Raw genomic sequence first — 22,546 nt, forward strand, 5'->3', positions numbered from 1 at the left:
TTGGGCTGAGAGGTGTGACGAAAGTTCACATTCTCAAATTTTTGACTTGGAATTTGAAAGGGGGGCAAAAATAAAATTGAAAAGGGGGATAATAAAATAAGACTAAGGCAGGTATCCCCAAACTGCGGCCTTCCAGATGTTTTGGCCTACAACTCCCATGATCCTTAGCTAACAGGACCAGTGGTCAGGGGAGATGGGAATTGTAGTCCAAAACATCTGGAGGGCCGAAGTTTGGGGATGCCTGGACTAAGGGTTCGTGGACTTACAAGTGGCAAAATGGCATATTGCAGTCTTCCCTTCTTTTTGCCACTGTTATTATCAGCTGCATATTCTAGTGGCATGTGTGAAATCAGTATAAATTATTCGAATAGTGGGTAGTTAAGAGGGTCCAGAGAAATGGACCTTGATTGAATCGCCGTGTTTGTTTCTTATTCATTTAAAATATTTATATCCTGGCTTTCCAACCTGTCATCAAGATGCCTAATATGGCTAAGAACTTGGGATTGGTAGACCCATTAAAATCAGGCCCATCCTATTTCTTGGTTACAGAACGAAGTCTGTCCTGACCTGCTTTGATGCAGATTGTTAATGAAAAATCCTTTTCAAAATGCCCAGAAACACACTTAAAAGACAAGTACACCTTTTAAAGTACTTAAGAGGTGGTACAAGGCTTGTGAGCTGCCTTTGTTCACTCCCAGATTTTTCTCCTTTAAAACATTTGAAAGATCCCATGAGTATGATGGGATTTGGAGATGTTCTATCCCTCCCCAGGGGAATTATATGAAAAAAATGGTTGGCTTCTGGAGCAGACACAGCCTGCCAGGTGGAGTGGAGCCATTACACCAGCTATCAAACACATGGGTTGTTGTTGCTTATTAGGAGGAAGCAGTCCTTTGTTATCCTAAAAAAAATGTTTAGGGGTACTCTCATTTTCCTACTCATATTGAAATACTGCCCCCCTCAATGAGCCCAAACTTAGATTCGCAAAATGTTTAGGGGTATGTGCACCCCTGCGACCCCCCCCCCAAAAAAAGCACTGGAAGGAAGAGAGACAAGGCATCATGGGACTGCCATTTCTGCACTGGGACTGCCATGCTTTCTTCTGTACAATTGCCCCTTGTAGCAATATAATGCTACCATGTTCTATAAGCACCTGTTTCAAAGGTTTTAAAGGGGGGATTGGTGGGGGGGGCAGTGTGATATCTTCCGATCACCTGATAAAAGAATATACCAAACTGTGGATTCTGAAGCTGACCACTGATCTCATCTGGGTCAAGATGTATCTTGACTGGATCCGATGAGTCTGCTCTGGAATCCATGTACAGCGGATTCCTCCTCCCTACGAGCAACACAATTTAAAAACAAAAATATCAAGATCAATGGGATTTACTCCCAGCTAAGTGTTTACAAGCCAAAACTTCCTTGAGATCACTAGATGTGAATCATATGCCTTTCCTGAATCTCTGTATGAGGTTGTAAGAACTTAAAAAGGACCCAGCTAGATAAGGCCAAGGGCTCATCTCATCTAGCATTTTGTTCTCAGTCTCTAAACAAATGCTTATAGGGAACTCACAAGCAGCTCATGCACAATTGCACTCTCCCAAGTATAGTCAAGCTCCAATACTTTGGTGAAGACCAGGATCTAAATTTGCACCTTAATTTGTCTATGGATAATGCATAACATGTGAAAGACACTGTCTCTTTGTTTTCTGCCCCAGATGAAATTTAAACCAATTCACTGGCTGTGTCTGGAAGATAAAAATAGGAAGCCTGCCATGTTCCTTTACTTGCCAGTGATGGAAGAGTGTTTCTAGCTCGCAGCTTGTTCCACTCTTACAGCCTTTATTAATGCTACTCCTCAAGACTCAAGACTTAAGATCTACAGCATGCAGTACTTATGGGAATTTGGGTCATGAACTTCTGCAGGAAATTGTCTGCTCTCTATGAGTCATGCCATGAGTACCGAAAAGACGACAATGCCTACAAAAACATAGGTCACAATCAACCCATTGGTCTGTAGGGCTCCTAACTTGCATCCTCACTGATACAGATACACTTGATGTCTGGAACTGAGATTGTCACTGTTAAGAATCCACTACAAGCACCTGATTTCATACAGGAACCAGGTCCTGACATGTGTTGGTAAAACTCTGCCGCAAGATAAGCAATTTCACACCACTTTGATTTTCAGGGAGAAACAGCTAACTGTGTTTCTTCAATCTTCAGCTGAAAGTAGAATTAAAATGCTTGACTTTGGCTAGATTGCGCACTGTGCCATTAATCTGTCTCTCTAGATGTTTAGACTACTGGTTGGAGAAACTGTGCATGCTTCCCAGGGAGCAAGTCCTATTGCAATCTGTGAAATTCACTTCCAAATAAACACTCACAGGATTGCACTGCATGTCCCATGGGAATTCATAAGACATCTCACTTTTTTCAGAAGTGTATCAAATATTAGGAACTTAGCAAACAGCCTTAAACAGAAGACATCTGGAGGCAGCCCTGTTTAGGGAGGCTTTTAATGTTTACTAGATTATTTTATTTCATTTTTCTGTTGTAAGCCGCCCAGAGTGGCTGGGGAAACCCAGCCAGATGGGCGGGGTATAAATAATAAATTATTATTATTATTATAAACTGAGTCAGACCATTGGTCCATCTAGCAGAGTATATACTGTCCAGCAGTGGCTCTCTAGTGTTTCCAACAGGGGACATTTTTAGCCCTACCTTGGAGGTGATGAGGACCTTCTACATGCAAGTAGGGATGGGGGAGAAATTCCATTAAGATTGCTTCAAAAGGCAAGCTCACCAAATTTGCAATTTTCAGAAACAATATACAAATCACCCTTCACACTTCTCTGAATTTTGCAGCCCAGTTTGACAGCCAAGTAATGGGTACAAATATGCAAAAGTAACCCACAGGTATGAATTATATGAGGGGGGAGTACTTTGCAGGAAACGTGTATATTAGGCAAATCTGCATAAAAATGTGCTTTTTAGGAGAAATCCACAATGCCCACAATTTGTAAACTGCTTTAAGGTTTCTCTTACAACCAAGTGGTGTATGAATTTTATGAAACAGTAAATAAATATGCATGAATTTTCAAGAGGATTTCCCTGTCCCAATAAATAAATAAGTGTGGAGAACTGAATTTAAGAGTAGGAAAAATGAGAAAGTGAGAATCCTGTAACTGACAGGCCCATCTATCACTACATGCAAGGCAGGCGCTGGAGCACTGAGCAATGCCCCCCCCCAAGTCATCTGATTTGGGAGGCCTTTGAAAAAGGCATGGGAACATTTTTTTTGCTGTTGGCAGAAAGAGGAAGGGATTAAAGTATGAGGGTCCCCCCCCTTCATTTAGTGGGTTGTGTCTATGTTTCAATAGTCTATATTTGGGGGAAAACAATACACCATATTTTTCTTTTCTCCTAACAGTTAAAAATGGGAACAAGAAAGGTGAGAAAAACAAGAAAAGCAATGAGAGGACACCAGATGGCGACTATGAAAGACGAACCACTTATGAGGAGAGCTGGGAAAGTAAGCTAGAATCCCCTCAGATGGCATCTTACTTTTTTCAGTCTTTGGTGAACATTTTTGTGAGAGAAATGACGAGGTGAAATGGTACCTCCTTGAAGAGAGCCTAGCTCATTGCAAAACACTCTTGTCAATTCCAGATATGTGTTCTGGAACCTTCTTATGAGCTGCTGACCAAAACTACAGGCTCGAATCATGCCACTTTTGCTGTTGTGTTTACTTTTAATTTACACCTCAGGCCACGTTGATCAGTCCTGGGAGTGGTGGGAAACCTCTTTTAGCCTGAAAGCCACATTCACTTCTGGCAACCTTCCAAGGGCCACATGCAAGTGGTGGGCAGAACCAAGATGCTAAAGTAGGTGAGGGGGGGGGGGAAGAGTACTCACCCAGCCATCTCCATCTCACATCCAGACAAGCAACATGAATTAACAGAATTCAAGGACAAATTCCAGCCAGGCAGAAAAAAAAAACAGGGGATGGGGGAGAGCTAGTGAGGGTTGTGGCCTGGGGAAATGGTGAAGGTGGTCTAGGGAGAGTTCTGTGGGTCAGGTAAAGAGGGGTGGAGATTCATATTTAACCCTTGAGACTGAGTTTCCCCACAGTTTTTGCCATTGAACTCACAAAAAGGGAAAGGGTGGATGAATAAACTGCCTAGTTATTTGCGGAAACCCACATTTTTAATGAGAGATTTTGTTCAACAAAACTAGTTTTCCATGAATATAGTAAAGGTACTTGATTGGTGGGTCTCTGAAACACTAGCAGGATTGAATGTTGTATCCATTGGGCAGCATGGAACAGATGTAGGTGGTAGCTTTCTGAACTGAACCGCTTCATTCAGCAAAGGGAAGGCATAATATTTTTGAATGATTAAGTGAAAAAATTACCTGCTTGTAATCCAGCATATCAGGGAAACAGAAATCATATTGTAAGAGAATATCATATTTTTGACTGGATTAAAAGAAGCACCCTGCAGGTAGTGAACTGCCACACAACAGAGAAGAACTTTCTTCCCAAAGTGCTTATTTATTATCGTCTGGGAGGTTCTTTTTATGATGAGACGGCATTCAAAAATATTGGCCTTCTTGCTGTAGGAAGGAGCCAGGCTCAAAATTACATTACCTCAGTCTAGTGCAGGCATCCCCAAACTTGGCCCTCCAGTGGCCAGGGATGATGGGAATTGTAGTCCCAAAACATCTGGAGGGCCGAGTTTGGGGATGCCTGGTCTAGTGCCTCACTCTGCATTATGCACAGAATGGCCCTCAGGAACTAGACAAACTTTTTAAAAATATATATATATATTGAGTTGTACTTTACATCTTAACTGACCCTTGACATGTATTTTTTCACATTCTCCTTAGACTCCTGTAGAAAAATTGCAGATACACTTCTGCAGCAGTAAAGTTTACTTTTGCATTAAGTACTTCCATCAAATCTAGAGTGTCTTTAAAATAAATGCCACTAGCCCACCCCACAATATAGAGTTGAACTATCTCAAAAGGTAAATTCCAATGGATGTTGTATAACCCTGGGGAAAATATTATTTAAGTGCCATAGAACAGATGAAAATGAATCATGAGGAAATGATAGGCCACACCAAACCAATTTCAAACTATTCTCCAGAGATTTACACCGTACTGAACAAACACTTGTGGGTTTCTGAACATTCCCTGGTTGGTTTCCTCTAGGGAGCTGTGCAAAGTTCATCTTTACACAATTGTACATCTGCAGTAAAAATAGGATGAAAAAACACCCCCCCCCCCGGTAGGCCATAGTATTTAAGTGCATGCTTAGTACAATGCAATCTTATGTAAGTTTATTCATAAATAAGGCTAATGAACTCCATGGGACTTACTTGCATGTATGTGTGTGTGTGGGGGGGGGGATTGCAGCCATTATCTTAAATATAGGTCAGTCTCAGTTGTATTATCAATATACTTAGACCGACACTGATGTATTTTGATGCTTTTGAATCTCATCAGGAAATTAAGAATTCAAGTACTGCTAGGAGGCTGACCCTAAACATTTGCACCATCATGAATATAGCCATTGCAGCTAACAGTCAATGCTTTTTTCTTCCCCCTTTTTTGTGGGGGGGGGAGGAGGGCGGGCTGGGCAAATGCTTCCTAGGCTTGGGGAAGGAGGTGCATGCCTGTTTTCTGGCAGCACGTTGAACAGTATGACATGCACAGGTGTTGGGTTACCACTCCATCATCCCTGACCAGCAGCTACGCTGGCCAAGGCTGATGGGAAATAAGAGTCCAACACCACCTGGAGGCCCACATGTTTTCCAACCCTGCTTAATCCTTACCTCAATTTAGGTCAGATCATACAAACCCAAGGATTCTTAGCACCTTTGTTCAGGTGCTTCCTTGGTTAACTTGGGATACATGGCTCCCTAGAGCTTGCATGGCTGCTTGGTTATGTTCCTTCTAGTATCCAGGGCAATTTTGAAGGATCACTGGAAACAGATGTTAAGGCTTGTTTGTTTGGCAACAGTGAAAGCGAAATCAAATCTGAATGGTTTGCATTTGCTCCACTCTAGCCAAAACACCACCACTGTTTATGTGTAAAAATCTGGCAAGAGATTCCTATTATTGCATCCGCATGGAAACCAATAAATATAATAATATAGTCTTTAAAATAGCCAAACACATCTTGACAGTCAGGTGTCAAATTCTGAATCATGCTTCTATTTGTCACACTTCATGGGACTATGGAGTGGGGGGGAAGGACACCCCCCCATCCATCACCTAGGGGACCAAGGGCCACAGAGAGGTGGCATCTCTTGCCTTCTAGAAAGAATATCTACACTAGGGAGGGGAACCAACTTGGCCTCATCCATCATCCAGACCAGGAACAGTCATGGCAGATTTCCTTTCTGTTGCCCTGCCAGAAATTATATTTGGTTCTAACTGTCAGTTGCTCTGAGATAACGTAGAAGGGAATCATGCTGTGGCCCAACCATTGGCCAGGACAATCAGTTTTTTTGGGTTGAGTTACATTCACTCCTGACCAAGCAAGAGCACCAGCAAGGAAATACTATGCTCGTCCCAGTTTGTTTACATCTCACTGCTTTGTTCTGGGCATGTCAAACCAATTAGCCTGAAGGTCCCAGGTTCAACCCCATGCCTTTCCAGTTAGGGCAGGAGACTTGTCTGCTATTCTGGCACTCTACTTTGCACTCTGATCTCGCGACTCATGACCCCCCTCCTTCTGGGAGAGACCAAGTTGAGTCTCTTTCTCATGGGGGGGGAGAAGGGGGGAGGCAAATCTGCCACTACAGAGAGCAGGTACATCATTATTAAACAGTTTGATCTTTGGAATGAAGCATTGTAAAGTAGCTACATTATATATCAGGAATAAACCATCAAGGATTGACTGGAAAAATAAGCATTGAATAGCATGTTTAAACAAGTACAATGAAGAGGAAAAATGAATACAGTGGTACCTCTACTTACGAATTTAATGCGTTCCGAACATTTGTAAGTCGAAAAAAATTGTAAGTCGAATCCCATAGGAATGCATTGGGAGAAAAAATTTGTAAGTTGAAGCAACCCTATCTAAAAATTCATAAGTAGAAAAAATCCTATCTAAACCGCATCCAAGATGGCGGACGGAGCTCTGTTCATAAGTAGAAACATTCGTAAGTAGAGTTATTCGTAAGTAGAGGTACCACTGTACTTTGTTGTTCTGGGCTCTGACATGTACCTTAAAAGAGACGGGGGTATTGCTTTATGATGGAGAAGGGAAATAAAGTAGAATCAGGTGAACTGGAAACAAAGCTTTCATCTGAAATAATGTTTGACTAATACCTCTACAAAGTTTCTAAGATTCCTGTTTCAATAACATTGGCAGATTTTGAGTTAAGGCTATTCATTGCCCCATGAGATGCGAAATAGGATCATAAGAGGTACTTTCAAAGAAAGCATTTGTTTTATAATGGAAGAAGCCAAACCATATATGACTAATAGTTTGGACTGGAGCTTTAAAGAATTTGGCCTGATAGGCATGTACTGGCACAACTACTGTTATGGAGCATTTTGGCTTTCCAAATTCCATCCTCCAGGGAATCACAAATCTTTGCCAAAGAAATCTCTCACCCAGCATAAAAATGAATTTCAAAGCATCTGCTCTCTAGAAAGAAAAAAGGTCATTGTTTTTTGATACATTGATTAATTTACATGTACGAACATTAGAAAAATAACCTAGCTTCAAGGCTAAGCTAGAGATTGACTGTTCCAGAAGCAATGAAATTTGTCAGGTTCCTGCCTAACTGAAGTGGCAGACCTCTCACAGAGTGAGAGGTGTGGTGTAGATCATGAGATTCACCCAGCTAGCTGACCCGTGGCTCTCCAAATGCTATTGCACTACAACTCACATAATTCACGACCATTGGCTGTGTAGGCTGAGAGTCCAACAACATGGGCTCAGCTCTATTGCAAAGAGGAACACTTACGCTATTCTTCACTTATCCTGTGTCCTGAACCCCTGGCCTACCTGGTAGCAAGTCAGCAGGCCAAGTCCAAAGTTTAAAGTCCAAGAGTCAATCCACACATGCAAAATCCAAAGGTCAGGAAACACAGTCTAGGATCAATCCAAGTGGCCAAGTCTGAAGTTCAGCAGTCGGCATACAGTCCAGAGTCAAACCCGAAAGGGATCCAGGAGCCTCCACAAACAGTTGTGCAGAAACAGCACCTCAGCTCTGCTTCCCTTTTGTACTTTGCAGGCTGATTGCAGCATCTGGGCTTAATGAGGCAGGTGACCCTCACCTGTTCTGAGCCTACTCCAGCTGAGGAATCACACATCTCCTCCCAGAGCTAGCGAGCCCCACCTGGCCAGCTAGGCCCTTGCCTGCCTCAGCTCCTGGAGCACCCTGACTGCTGCTCCCTGTGCCTCAGAGCCTGCCTTGTTTGTGGGGACAGGAGTCCCTCTGGCTCTGGTGATGGGTCCTGCTGCTCTGGATTCTGTGCATTGACCCTCATCCCCTTGCCATCCTCTATCATGCTGTGAGCACTTCCTTCTCCATCCCCTGTTTGCCCTGGTGTGTCCCAGTGCTGGCTGCCCCCCTCACTGGGATCCTCTTCCCTGCCATCCTGCCAGTTCATTACATCCTGAGAGGCAAGTATACTAGTAGCTAGGAATCATTGGTGGGAAGAGTGCTTATGGGCTCATGTGCTGCTCACTGGTTTTCCACTGGCCTCTGGTTGGCCACCATGAGAGTAGGGAGCTGGATTAGATGGGCCATGGGCCCAATCCACCAGGCTCATCTTATGTTCTTAAAGCAGAGCCAACTTGTCCATGAGGCCTCAAGCGGCAGAAGCCCAAGAGGTGTCGCCCCTGCAGCCTCCATCATTGGTGGAAAAGTGGCAGTGAGATTTTGCCAAGATCTCATGAGATCTTGTGTGCTCTTTGAGATCTCACAAGAGTTCCACAAGAACTTATGGGATCTTTCCAGAACTCACCGTTGTTGCCACACAACCCAGGCAAAGGAGGCTTTGGTGGGGGTGGGGCGGCAGCACAGTCCCACTTTGCCTCGGGTGGCCAAACAGGATGCACTGGCCCTGTCTTATAGTCCAGGCTTTGATAAACTGACATTATTAGCTTCCCTCATTTCTTTGAAGAGGAGCTTACAATTAAATCTTAAGATACAAATTGCATGTTACTTTCTAATTGAACTTGATTACTGAATGTAAATCATATTTAATTAGCTATAGTAGTTGTTTCTGTTGAAAAATAATAGACTCCATTCTGGCCATGCTATACATGGGAATACGTGAGCCACAATCTTTGAGCTGGCATAGATATGGGCCTATGCATTTTTATACAACTTACTTATATAAGTCTCATTTCCTATACTCAAGGGGAGAAGAGACACTATCATTCACGAGGGTTCTGTAGGGAAACAAGAATGATATTTTTCTTGTTGTGCCTGGCAGAATTGAAGATTTGTTAAAGCAAACTAAAAAAGAAAGCATTTGTTGGCAGAAAGCAAATGGAAATATTTTTGAAGAGGAGAAACGATCCAGTTTTTCAACTGATTGGTATATTGGTTACCTACTTTAAAAAAAGCAATTTTCCTTTCCATCTTTTTCTTGCTCTGCTTCCTCATGCATACCACACTGTGTAAAAATCTGCTTATTTTGCTCTCCCTGTATATGTGTGTGATTCCTTCAATCTACTGATATTTATTTCTTTTCAAGAGGATCTTGACTTGTAAACCATTCCATCATTGATTCCATTATGAAAACTGAATATTTGGTGGATTGTTGTATGGAGATTATTATAGTCAAGGTGTCTTGGCAGGAAAAGAAAACCATATATTTAGCAATTGTATATAAAGGTAAAGGGTAAAGGGACCCCTGGCCATTAGGTCCAGTCGTGACCGACTCTGGGGTTGCGCACTCACCTCACATTATTGGCCGAGGGAGCTGGCGTACAGCTTCCAGGTCATGTGGCCAGCATGACAAAGCCGCTTCTGGCAAACCAGAGCAGCACATGGAAACGCCTTTTACCTTCCCGCTGTAGCGGTTCCTATTTATCTACTTGCATTTTGATGTGCTTTCGAACTGCTAGGTTGGCAGGAGCTGGGACCGAGGAACGGGAGCTCACCCCGCCACAGGGATTTGAACCGCCGACCTTCTGATCAGCAAGCCCTAGGCTCAGTGGTTTAACCCACAGCGCCACCTGGGTCCCATAGCAATTGTATATATATATATATACCGCTAAATAAATCATTAACTGGTTTACATGAATGGTAGAAAGGACAGCCATATGCATCTAATAAAAATAGCATGCCTGAGTAGATTTGTATTGTAAAAACAATACAATGAAGGTACCTGCCTAATACTAGTAGTTGCATAGCTTATTACCCCCGGACAGAGGGGGCAGCTTCTGCAGAGGATAGGCGGAGGGGGCAGGAATGAGGTTGCACAATGTCATGTGACGTCCCCTGAATATTTAGGGGGCCTGGCCCCCTTATAATTTTTTGGGGGTGGGCAAAACTGCCTCAGCCCCTAGGAGTCAGTGCCTATGTCCCTGGAATAGACCATGTGGTGTCCTCTAATGTTATTTATTTATTAAATGTATATATCTATCTTTGATACCAAGGGAACCCACGGTGGCAAACACATCCATGTTAAAACAATACATTTTAAAATAAAATAAAAACATATTTAAAATGTCATACACTCCCACAGCTAGTGGTCGCCAGGACTACAATGCCAATCAGCAGCAGCCAGCATGGCCAATGGGGAGGGATTATGGGAATTGTAGTCCAGCAATGTCTGGAGGGCAGCATTTTGGTTAACCCTATCTTAACCCATGATTGTTCTGATATTTGTCTTTCCTTGGCAAGGATCATAGCTACCAAGTCTCCTGTTTTTCGCAGGAAACCCCCATTTTTAAAGCCCTTTCCCGCTGTTATCCCGAATGGCGAAATATCCCGTAATTCCCCCAGATTTTCAAAGCAGCTCCTGCCGGCCAGGGAGGCTCCTTCTGCGCATGTCTGGACATGCGTAGAAGCGACTTCCAGTGCCGCACCACTGCTGATCCCAGATTTTTCAATCCGGGCGTTGACGGGTATGGCAAGGATCCAAAGTTCTGGTTTAGCCATGGTTGGACGCATCCAGTGGATTTTTTTAAATGAAAAATTCTCTATCATTTGAGCTGCGTGAGTGAGAGGGTAGAAGTCACTACGGTGGATTATGTGAGGATAACTTCTAAGGCAGGCATCCCCAAACTTCGACCCTCCAGATGTTTTGGATTACAATTCCCATCTTGCCCGACCACTGGTCCTGTTAGCTAGGGATCATGGGAGTTGTACGCCAAAACATCTGGAGGGCTGCAGTTTGGGGATGCCTGTTTTAAGGTGATGAACCACACTACAAGCCCATATGGGTTTTTGTTTGTTTGTTAATTTTGGAACTGCTCTTAAGTCTTCTAACAACCTTAACCTGTCTTTGGTCACTAGTGGTAAATGCTTTCATTTCCAGTTGTATCTCTGAGATGTCCAGGGATTCTCCTAAAGTTAGGCTGCCTATATGAACTCTCTTTGTACGAGGGTGTTCCTAGGGTTGTCCTCTTTCCCTCTACTCCACAGGATCAGATTACACTGTAGTCTTTTTGTGTTGCATGCCAGTATGGAAAAACATATTGATTGTGCTGGAAATGTTGTCAAGTTCACTCTGATCTAAAGCATTTCCCATCACTGGTTCTACAAGGGCTAGAGACTTGGATTTATTTATTTTTTCAAAAACTGGAAGCTGGAAATTTAGGTCAGCTGTGAGGTCCCAACTCAGGAAGGTCAAGAGCTCCAATTGCATTATTATAACCAGGGCCTTGTTAGTGGCATAGCCATTGCTGTCAATTTGTTCCAAGGCTTAGCTTAGGCTATAATCCCGAAACACATGCACCAGGGAGTGAGCCACAACAAAATCCGACTTACTTCCTACTGCTGACTTAGATCAAATGGTATCCTAGTGAGGAGGACATAGGGGCTCTTATATCAGAATTCTGGCTTTGGTGATAGAATTCCTTCAAGCATAGAGATTTCAGAAAAGTATTCTTTGTAAACTAAATAGCAGTACATGGAAAGATTTGTAGTGGAGTCCTTGTACTTTATTTTGAAAGCAAAACAGTTTCAAAAGGGGGCTTCTTTTTAAAGAAGAAAAGTTCTTAGGGAAGGTGCTGCTTACCCCATTTTTTCCTAACATTTCTCTACACCATATTTATCATTTAGTCAGTGGTGGCCAAACTCAGCCCTCCAGCTGTTTTGGGACTACAACTCCCATCACCCCTAGCTAACAGGACCAGTGGTCAGGGATGAGGGGAAATGTAGTCCCCACAGCTGGAGGACCGAGTTTGGCCACCACTGAAGGTGTTCTGCTCCTCCAAGGAGCTCATAGTGGTATACCTGGTTCTTCCCCCTCCCCATTTTATCTTTACAACAATCCTGTGAGGTAGGTTAGTGTGAGATCATGACTGGCCCAAGGTCACCCAGTGAGTTGAATGGTTGGTGGGCATTTGAACCCTGGTCACCCAGATCCTAGTCTAGCACTGTAACTACTCAGCCACACATAGCATCTACCTTCAGTGTCTTTCTTAACACCTGCAATTTCTCTGCTCAAAGAATCCCTTCTGATTCTTGGTTTTTTAATAAATATATTGATGCTCCATTACATTACTGCTTTAGAGATAAACATCACAGCAATATACTTGGAGGAACATGATAATAATTTACCTGCATTTTGGCATTGGGTTACCGTGCGTGCAGGAAAGCAACCTCTTTTCCAAGCTATGTTTTTAATCATTAGAACAGTTCGAAAACAGGATGTCCACAGGGTCTTCTGAGATATACAGCATTCATTTTATGAGCATCATAAAATTATATTGCTTAAGACAAGATAAGGCGGCAGCAGTAGTTTCAAACATACCCGTTTCAAAGATATCCTGTTGTATGTTATCTAAAGCTTAACTGAACCTCTTCAGTCTGAAAACTTGGAGAGGAAATCTCATGAGAACAGATTTACTGGAAATTCCCACTTTCAACCCTGCCAAAATAACAGAAGCTCGACGTTAAATGTGCTTTTTTAAAAACAGGAAAAGTTGGCAGCCACACAGCCAGCTGGAACCCAGAAGTGCAAAGGAGCACTCCTTTGGAGACTGATGAATAAACAATTCAGCCTTTCTAAATATCCAAAATGTTTGCTTCAACAATTCCATGTTTGGAGTAGAGGGACCACAGTGATAATTATCTCCCTGTTCTTTTGCTATCATGCAAAGAATGAGGAAATGATCAGTGGGAGGAGAGGGCATTACCCCCAATACTGATACTGCACTATTTTCAACAAACTGAAGCATTCTGATGTGTCTCTGTGAGCGCAACATGATGCAGCTGGTTTCAGAAAAGGGAACGATATCATTAAGCTCTGAAAAGGCGTAAGTGAAGACCTATGAAATTCCAAACACAATGAGAGCTGAGGGGGGCCCATCCTGCTTTTCAAAATCCACATTTGTGCTTTTCTAGGGAAAGGCTTCCAGAGTGTGGCTGTTTTAGAAGTATTTTTATTTAATTTTATTTATTTCAGCAATTTATACATGCTGCTTACACCATTGTTTCTACGGTAAGCAGCATACACTGAGGTCACTAAAGAGATACAAAGGATAAAATCAGTTTAAACCATGAGTAGCCAAACTAAGGCCTACAGCTACAAAAGCTGCTGCCGAACACACCCTTGGGCTGGGGTATTGTTTGGGGTTGTTGCTGTTTTTTGTTGGGCGGGGGTTGTTGCTGTTGAGTTTTTTCTTTTGGGATCTTTGTATTTTTCTTTTAAATCTTGCTGTGATTTATGTGGAAATGGTTCAGTTTGGTTGGGTACTTTCTAATGATTGTTTATGGCTACTTTTGTTATGTTGCAGATTTATGTACTTATTTTCATGTTGTAACCCTCCTTGAGTATGGTTTGAACTGTGGAAAGGCGGCATACAAAATTATTTATGTGTGTATGTATTCATTCATTCAACTCTTAGAAAGAAACTGCGGGTAGCTCATTCTGGGCGAGGATATGTTAAACAGGGTCTCCTTGTGGCTTAAGAAAGATAAAATTTCACACAGAGATCAATTTCTCTTTCTTTCCAATGCTGATATTTGACAGTTGCTTTAAAAATATAAGAAACAATTTAAGTGTTTAACTCTGGCCCATAATACACAAAACATCATTCCAAAAGTCAACAATGGCTAAGTGTGAAAATGTTAGAACTTGATTCTTTGCTGGTGACTTGTAAGGGGTATTAGAGATGCCCAAACTTCCATGTTCGGAATTTAAGCCCTCAAAACTCTAGATTAATATACCAAACATATGGTATAAATTTGGGACAAATGTGGAAATATCATATGAGTGGATCCATCCTCAAGGTGGCAGAATATAGCTGCAATTTATCCTCCGCCCCCTATCAATTGTCTGCAGCTATAAATAAAACAGAATTATTTCAATTGTATGAAATATGTTGTTCAGTCTCTTCCAACCTCCACAAAGCCTGTCCACGGCAATGTTTAACAACACTAAGTAATCAAGCCATATTTTCAACTCAAAAAAGCTCTGTGGCAGGAAAAGGTGCATCTATTGTTTTCTATACAGAGAAAATCCTGTGGGTCACGTGACAAGATTCAGATGCATTGTAAGTCAACCTTTTGAGTCCATCACTTTTTTTTGTGTGTGTGATAGTGATGAGAATAGAATGAGAGGTTTCAGGAAAGGCAAAGGAAATGGATAGGATAGACTGCAGCGCAATTATAAATTAACTGGGTTTTTTTTTTAAGATTGACACCAATGGGAGAGAAGCTAAGTATTGCCAGCAGCAGGCTAGGTTACTGAGAGGCGGCAGGGTCCAATCTGTGAGCACAGGAGACTTTTGATCCAGGGCTGGTAACAGGATGGCCATGGAATGCCTTGTTTTGGCCATTACATCGTGTGGGAACATCATTGGCAACAGATTTACAGTATACCCATAGAGCTGTCCCGGAGAGTGGCAGTTCAGCCCCATCATATTGCTCTGATGGGGTAGAAATCTTTAAATAATCATAATCCTGGGTTTATACTGCAGATTGTTTTTAATGAGATTATGTATGTTGCCAGAGCTGCAGTACTGGCTACAATCTCCCTCCACTGTTGGAGACAATATGACTCTGTATGGGAATCACAAATGGGGAAGATGCTCTTGTGCTCAGGTCTTGCTTGTGAGCTTCCCATAGGCACCTGGTTGGCCAGGAGGGGAGCAAGATGCTGTGCTGGGTTGGATAGTCCCTTGACCTAATGCTCTTATGTATATTTGGAGGTCCAGTCCAACACCACTCTGGTAACATTCAGAATCAGAAGCCATGTGCTTTCTTCTTACAGACAACGCTGACATATGAAACAGCCATATGTTATAGCCCAACATTATTACATATGCTACCAAAATAACATGGGAGGATCATATCACTGAGAAACATCTCTGAAACTACTTCAGCAACACAACAGTTGAGTTCTCCCCACTTCTTTGAACAGTGAGGAGTCCAGAGTTCAGCGCTAGGGTCTTTGTTCCAACTGCTTTCTTCTCTTGCATCACCACTTACAGAGTAGACTCTACCATGCAGATAAATGGCCTATTCAAGGAAACATCTCCAGTCATTTGTTACTTCTTAGGAAACATCAATTGATCATCCTTCCACTGTTTCACCCAGGATGCTTTATGTAGCAACCACTATGATGCTGGGCTGGTTGACACCTGTCCTGAATCTGCCCCACGTGTAGACACAGCAGTGACATCATTCCAGGACGTCCCTGCATGAAGGACCATAAAATCCTCCATTCGGTTTCGCATGTTCAGTTATTTTAGATAAAAACTGATGATTCACCACACAATCCATTGTATATTGGATTTTACTTACACCAGAGCTATTCAGACATTAGTGCCCTGTGTGGACATCCTAGAATACTGAATGCAGGACAGGTGTGACAGGTGAGCAGGCAAGGCACCGCCTCCTCTGTCTCCTCCATGTGTGTGGGTCAGATGAGAGTTGTTTTCTAAATCCAGCCAAATTAATACAGGTCATGCTGCAAATGGTTTCATTTTGCAGAAGGGTGCAATAATGTGGCTGCAGTGATGTCATGAGACAATTGTGAATAAATTATGGATAATAAAATGGGAGAAAACCTCTGTTAGCATCGCACCAACTTTGTTGAAAACTTTTTCAAACTGTGTCCTTTGTATCTCCAGCATGTTTATATCTACTCAAGGGCTCAACCCTTTCTTTGGAAAACTTTGTGCTTTTCAAATGGACTGCTGAGAGGTCGGGCCCTCATATGGGACTAATAAAGACATTGCTATGGATTTTAAATAGCTTTTTAGACTGAAGACAACACAGTTCTAAATCATTACTAACTCCTGGCGATTGACCTTAGAGGAATCAAGATGCCGTGGTTACTTTGAACACAGATATTATTCTACTGGTATGTTGACTAAATGATAACTTAATAGTTGGAAGTGGATGAACTAGAAACAAAGATTAAAGAACTACGATTTGCAGTCTTGCTTTTTACTTCCTCAGTTGGCCCAGAAGCCCCAGGGAAGGGAGATTGTGAGTGGAAGAACTTGAAATGCTTGGGCTGTGGAAAACATTTTTCAGTCTAAATCTGGATAGATATGACTGAGTTCATTTCAAAGGAAAATGGAAAGAAGGATAAAGGACTTGATAATTGGTTTTAATGAAAAACAGTAACCTGGGATGTACGGCAGCTTGCTAAATTGAAATCAAAAGACAATATGAAGTTGTAAAACTAATTAATCTATCTCTGAGATGCATTTGTCAGAAAATATGTTTATATTTATACACATATAACCTGTGCATATACACAATCAAATACAGTAGTTCATACACTGTTTTCTCAACTTAAGATATAAATCCTTGCTTTCCAGGTTGCCCTCCACTTGGTCTTGAAACATTAAAAATTACTGACTTCCAACTGCATGCTTCTACAGTAAAGCGATATGGCCTTGGGGCCCACAGAGCACGGCTAAATATTCAGGTAAGTTCACCTTTCCAACTGGTCAAGAAGATGGGATTACTCTGCAATTTCCCCCAAAGGACACTTACAGATTTTGACCATACTGATGGCTAACATTTTTTTTAAAAAAAAGAATATATGCTAGTTACTTTTGTTTCTTTACTCTGAATGTTCTGGCATGAATGTCCAAAAGAAAATTTAATACAGATGATTAAAAAAATGACTTTGGGAACTATTGGTAGGGAGGTTTACAAAAGTTGAACAAGTTTCTCTTGGCTTCCTGTTTCCGGTGTGCCAGGAACGGAGTCTTTCCTACTACCACAGGAGAGAGACAGACAGAGATAATCAGATAATGACAGGGTTGGAAGAGGAACCAGTCTCTCATCCACAGTTTGCATGGCGGTCTGGCACTCGCTTCCCCATGGAATGTAAGGACAGGCAAAGACACTGGGTGCAAGGAGCACTCCAGTTGCCACGACCCCCATCTCCCTGATCCCATTCCTGGAAGCACAGGTTATCCTGTTAATTGGACTTTAATCAGGCATGTGCGAGAGACAATGAGATAAGAAACTGCAAAAAACAACCCAGCTACAAGGATGTGAAAGGTTTGGATTGAGAGCGTGTTTCATTCGGTGAAAGAGACGGTGCAGGGAGGGGAGCCCATGGTTTGCTTACTTAATGTTTTTCTTGACATTTATGATACAGCAACCCCTTCCCTCCAGGAGGGAGATAGTGAAAGATACAGGAAATTGAATGCAGATTTCCAAAGAATAGCAAGGAGAGCAAGAGGGCCTTAAATGAGCAATGCAAATAAATAGAGGAAAACAATAGAATGGGAAAAACCAGAGATCTGTTCAAGAAAATTGTAGATATGAAAGGAACATTTTGTGCAAAGATTACCATAATAAAGGACAAAAGTGGAAAGGACCTAACAGAAGCAGAAGACATCAAGAAGACCTTGGTCAAAAGTGGAAAAATGAAGAGGCACCTACAATTCAAGAATAGCAGTTAAAATTAGTGGATTTCATGAATTTAGACAGGATGACTGCGGCAATCAGGAACACCCCGAAACAATGGTCTAGGAAGAAATGGGAATATGTAGAAGATTATTTTAGGGGAAAAAAATTAAAACGGAATTAGTGATCTGTTTAGACTAGAGCATCACAGGGAATTTAAGAGGAAATTGTGATAAGAATGAAGCATATAATTGATTCTAGTTTTAGGAGAATAGTAACGCAAGAAAAAGGGGGAAATTAACAGCAAAGCGATGTGCTAGAGTTTGGAAGTAAATTTTAAATTTATTTATGTATAATAATTTGATTTATGAATTGTGATATTGTTATGATGGGGAAACCATATTGGTTTTTCGTGTTTGCAATGTTTTTAAAATGAATTAATAAAGTTTATTTTAACCTTAAAAAAAAAAAGAAGAAGACCTTGAGCCAGACATCCTGGAGAGTGAAGTCAAATGGGCCTTAGAAAGCATTGCTAATAACAAGGCCAGTGGAAGTGATGACATTCCAGCTGAACTATTTAAAATTTGAAAAGATGATGCTGTTAAGGTGGTACACTCAATATGCTAGCAAGTTTGGAAAACTCAGCAGTGGCCAGAGGATTGGAGTGGACATCTCAGTCCCAAATAATGCTCCAACTACTGCACAATTGTGCTCATTTCAAACACTAGCAAGGTTATGCTTAAAATTCTACAAGGCAGGCTTAAGCAGTATGTGGACCGAGAACTCCCAGAAGTGCAAGCTGGATTTAGAAGGGGCAGAGGAACCAGAGTACAAATTGCAAACATGCGCTGGATTATGAAGAAAGCTAGAGAGTTCCAGAAAAACATCTACTTGTGTTTCATTGACTATGCAAAAGCATTTGACTGTGTCGACCACAGCAAACTATGGCAAGTTCTTAAAGAAATGGGAGTACAAGAAGATCAAACCTATCCATTCTGCAGGAAATCAGCGCTGAGTGTTCACTGGAAGGACAGATCCTGAAGCTGAGGCTCCAATACCTTGGCCACCTCATGAGAAGAGAAGACTCCCTGGAAAAGACCCTGATGTTGGGAAAGATGGAGGGCACAAGGAGAAGGGGACGACAGAGGACAAGATGGTTGGACAGTGTTCTCGAAGCCACCAACATGAGTCTGACCAAACTGCAGGAGGCAGTGGAAGACAGGAGTGCCTGGCGTGCTCTGGTCCATGGGGTCACAAAGAGTCGACACGACTAAACGACTAAACAACAACAACATTATACCAACACAATTGAAATCACAAGATTGTAGCTGTTCCCATCTGAATTGAATGTAACAGAATTATTAAAACTTTGGAATGCAGAAAAAATGTAGAAGAATGAACTCATCAACTCTAGCATGCGAGGGGGCCAGTTTAATTAAATTGTATAGTTTGACATTTGAATAATTGGCATTAATAATTGTATTAATTGGATAAAAATGGTACTGTGATAATGAGGGTATTATTGGAACAATATTGAAAAATTATATATATATATATATATATATATATATATATATATATATATATATAGTGTGTGTGTGTGTGTGTGTGTGTGTGTGTGTGTGTGTGTGTGTGTATTTAAAGTTGCTCTTGGCATGAGGTATAAAATTATACAGGTTTTCTTGTTCCAAAGTGTACTCCCATAATAATGGCAATACCAATAAAGCTACTGATAAAAACTTCAAGAAGACTCTATGTAGCCCACATATGCTGTAATAAACTAGAGGTGGGTTAACTCCACCATCATGTGGAAATCTCAGCTTTAAGTTACTTTTTAGATTGAGGATCCTCAAATCAAAGGCTACTGAAACATTTACATCCTAGACTTGACCTACTGTTTCTCTTCTCTGTGTGGTCAAAATTCATGTGTCTTTTTGAAAGCCATTAGCCACAACACTATACACTATGGCTTCTCATAGGAAACTGTTCAGTAGTCTCTGTTGCTTCTGACTTCTAGTTCTATCAATTTCTCTCTCTCTCTCTCTCTCTCTCTCTCTCTCTCTCTCTCTCTCTCTCTCTCTGTGTGTGTGTGTGTGTGTGTGTGTATGTATATATATATATATATATATATATATATATATATATATATATATATATATAATCCCATCACTCAGGAGCACATGTTGATAAATGGCGCTCAAATTCATAATCCATGGCAGTGTTTAATCATTTGAGTTTATCTGTTTGGCTTTTCCTGTTCAGATATTGCCTATTTTCTGTGATATAACTTTATCTGCAATGAACATGCCCAGTAATGCTAGAGTCCCACTCTTCCTGCTGCGTGACAGCCAGACAACCAGGTGCTAATCTCATAATTCTGATCAACCATTCATGTGGTGCACCATGACTGACAGTTTGTGTCTATGGGAGGTTTTTTGCTACTCTTTTCTTTATCCTTTCCATTTAAGATCATTCTGGTCTCAAATCAATCATTTCCAAGTCACTTCGAACTGGGGGGATTTCTAGATTTATTGAAAACACTTTGTCCTCTTTCCATTCCCTTAGGTTTGTCTTTGCCAGTTTTGGCACTTTATGATAGCTGCTACAGTATTTTAGGAGGCAGCGAGAGATTTTAGTTTGTTGGGTTCCATGATCACTGCAGATGGTGACAGCAGTCACGGAATTAAAAGACAACTGCTGCTTGGGAGAAAAGCAATGACAAACCTAAACAGCATCTTAAAAAGCAGAGACATCGCCTTGCCAATAAAGGTCCGTATACAGGGCCGTCTTAAGCACAGCTGGCGCCCTGGCGTGAACTATCCGTCCGGTGCCCCCCTCCCGTTTCCGAGTGTGGCTGCCGCACGGCGCCCCCTGGCGGCCTGGCGCCTTGCGCCACCCAGCCTTGCCTTAGGGCCGGCCCTGTCCGTATAGTTAAAGCCATGGTTTTCCCATCGCCGAAGAATTGATGCTTTTGAATTATGGTGCTGGAGGAGACTCAAAGAAGAAGATCAAACCTATCCATTCTGAAGGAAATCAGCCCTGAGTGCTCACTGGAAGGACAGATCGTGAAGCTGAGGCTCCAATACTTTGGCCACCTCATGAGAAGAGAAGACTCCCTGGAAAAGACCCTGATGTTGGGAAAGATAGAGGGCACAAGGAGAAGGGGAAGACAGAGGATGAGATGGTTGGACAGTGTTCTCGAAGCTACCAACATGAGTCTGACCAAACTGCGGGAGGCAGTAGAAGACAGGAGTGCCTGGCATGCTCTGGTCCATGTGGGTGATGAAGAGTTGGACATGACTAAACGACTAAACAACAACAAAATAATATTGCCCAAAGAAGAAATTGCTCAAACTCATCACATAAACATGATTACAATGTACAGGAAACTTGTACAATATTTAAGAAAACAAAATTTAAGTATTTCATTGTACGATTGTCAGCAAAATTTAAAATCACATACACAGCATTTGTAAAAACAACAAAGAGCCTGGTGGCACATTAAAGGCCAACAAATGTATTGTGACACCAGCTTTCATGTGCTCCCAGAGCCCACTTCGTCAGATGTATGGAGTGTTGTCCCCAGATGCCAGATACCCAATATATATAGGAATAAGGGAGAGTGCGCCATTAAGTTTGATGTAGGCTGATTAGGAGGACCTGTTGCAGTATGCTGAGAGACATCCTTAGTTCTTCTTTTCTAATTATATTGACGATGACAGCAAGAAACGTGTAATTTTGCTGAGTGTTTGTGGAGCAAAGACATCTGGCTTGATTAGAAGCTTGGTAGCACCTGAAAACCCCTGCATCAAATCATTTGAGGAGCTAATTGGGATTGTTTCAATCATCACAATTCCATGCCATCAGAGATTGTGCAATGCTTTAAAACTTCTCACTTTAAGCTTCTTGTAGAACTGTCCTGCCTATCAGAGGAGCATTGTGGTTTTGATGACACCTTGAGTCATGCAGAGAGACAAATGAAATTGTGGGTCAATGAAGAGGTGGGGTTTTTTGTGTGGCAGACTCTAGTTTAGTTGTTAAGAAAGCTCAGGATATTGCACAATGCATGGTAGTGACAGCTCTGCATGCTTTAGATGTGCAGGGATCCTTTAAGCACTCCAAAGATGCCTAGTTTTTGTGCATAATTGTCCAAAACAACATTAGATTAAAAGAGCTCTGGGTAAACAGAGATGTAAACATAGTGCATGATGGCTGCCTGTGCCTCAGCCTTCTTCAACCTGGTGCCCTTTACTATGTGTTGTTGAACTATAGCTTCCATCAGCTCCAGCCAGTATGGCCACTGGTCAGGGATGATAGAATTATAGGCCAAGCCACCTGAATAATGTAATGACCGACTTATATTCTCATTTCTGTTTTGCATCCCACAAATTTATGATTGTTCTGATTCTTTTAAGTCTAAAGGGTATAGCATGGGGCTTTTACTGCTAACATTAGCCTCAAAAGATAGGCAGAAGTGTACATCTAGGGAAAGGAGAATTCTTGCAAAAATTTGT

The 22,546-nt window shown here is 41.8% G+C and overlaps 1 protein-coding gene across 1 annotated transcript in view; it reads left to right on the forward strand.

Moving 5' to 3' along the window:
- Positions 1-22,546, forward strand: part of CPXM2 (carboxypeptidase X, M14 family member 2) — a 68,503-nt gene that overhangs the window by 8,305 nt on the left and 37,652 nt on the right. Inside the window, exons 2-3 of the mRNA XM_035138310.3 lie at positions 3,434-3,535; positions 16,988-17,097. Of these exons, the coding sequence (XP_034994201.1) occupies positions 3,434-3,535; positions 16,988-17,097 (212 nt within the window). The remainder of the gene's footprint in view (positions 1-3,433; positions 3,536-16,987; positions 17,098-22,546) is intronic.

The sequence above is a fragment of the Zootoca vivipara genome, chromosome 5, assembly GCF_965207765.1.
Source record: "Zootoca vivipara chromosome 5, rZooViv2.hap1.1, whole genome shotgun sequence".
Classification (NCBI taxonomy): Eukaryota; Metazoa; Chordata; class Lepidosauria; order Squamata; family Lacertidae; genus Zootoca; species Zootoca vivipara.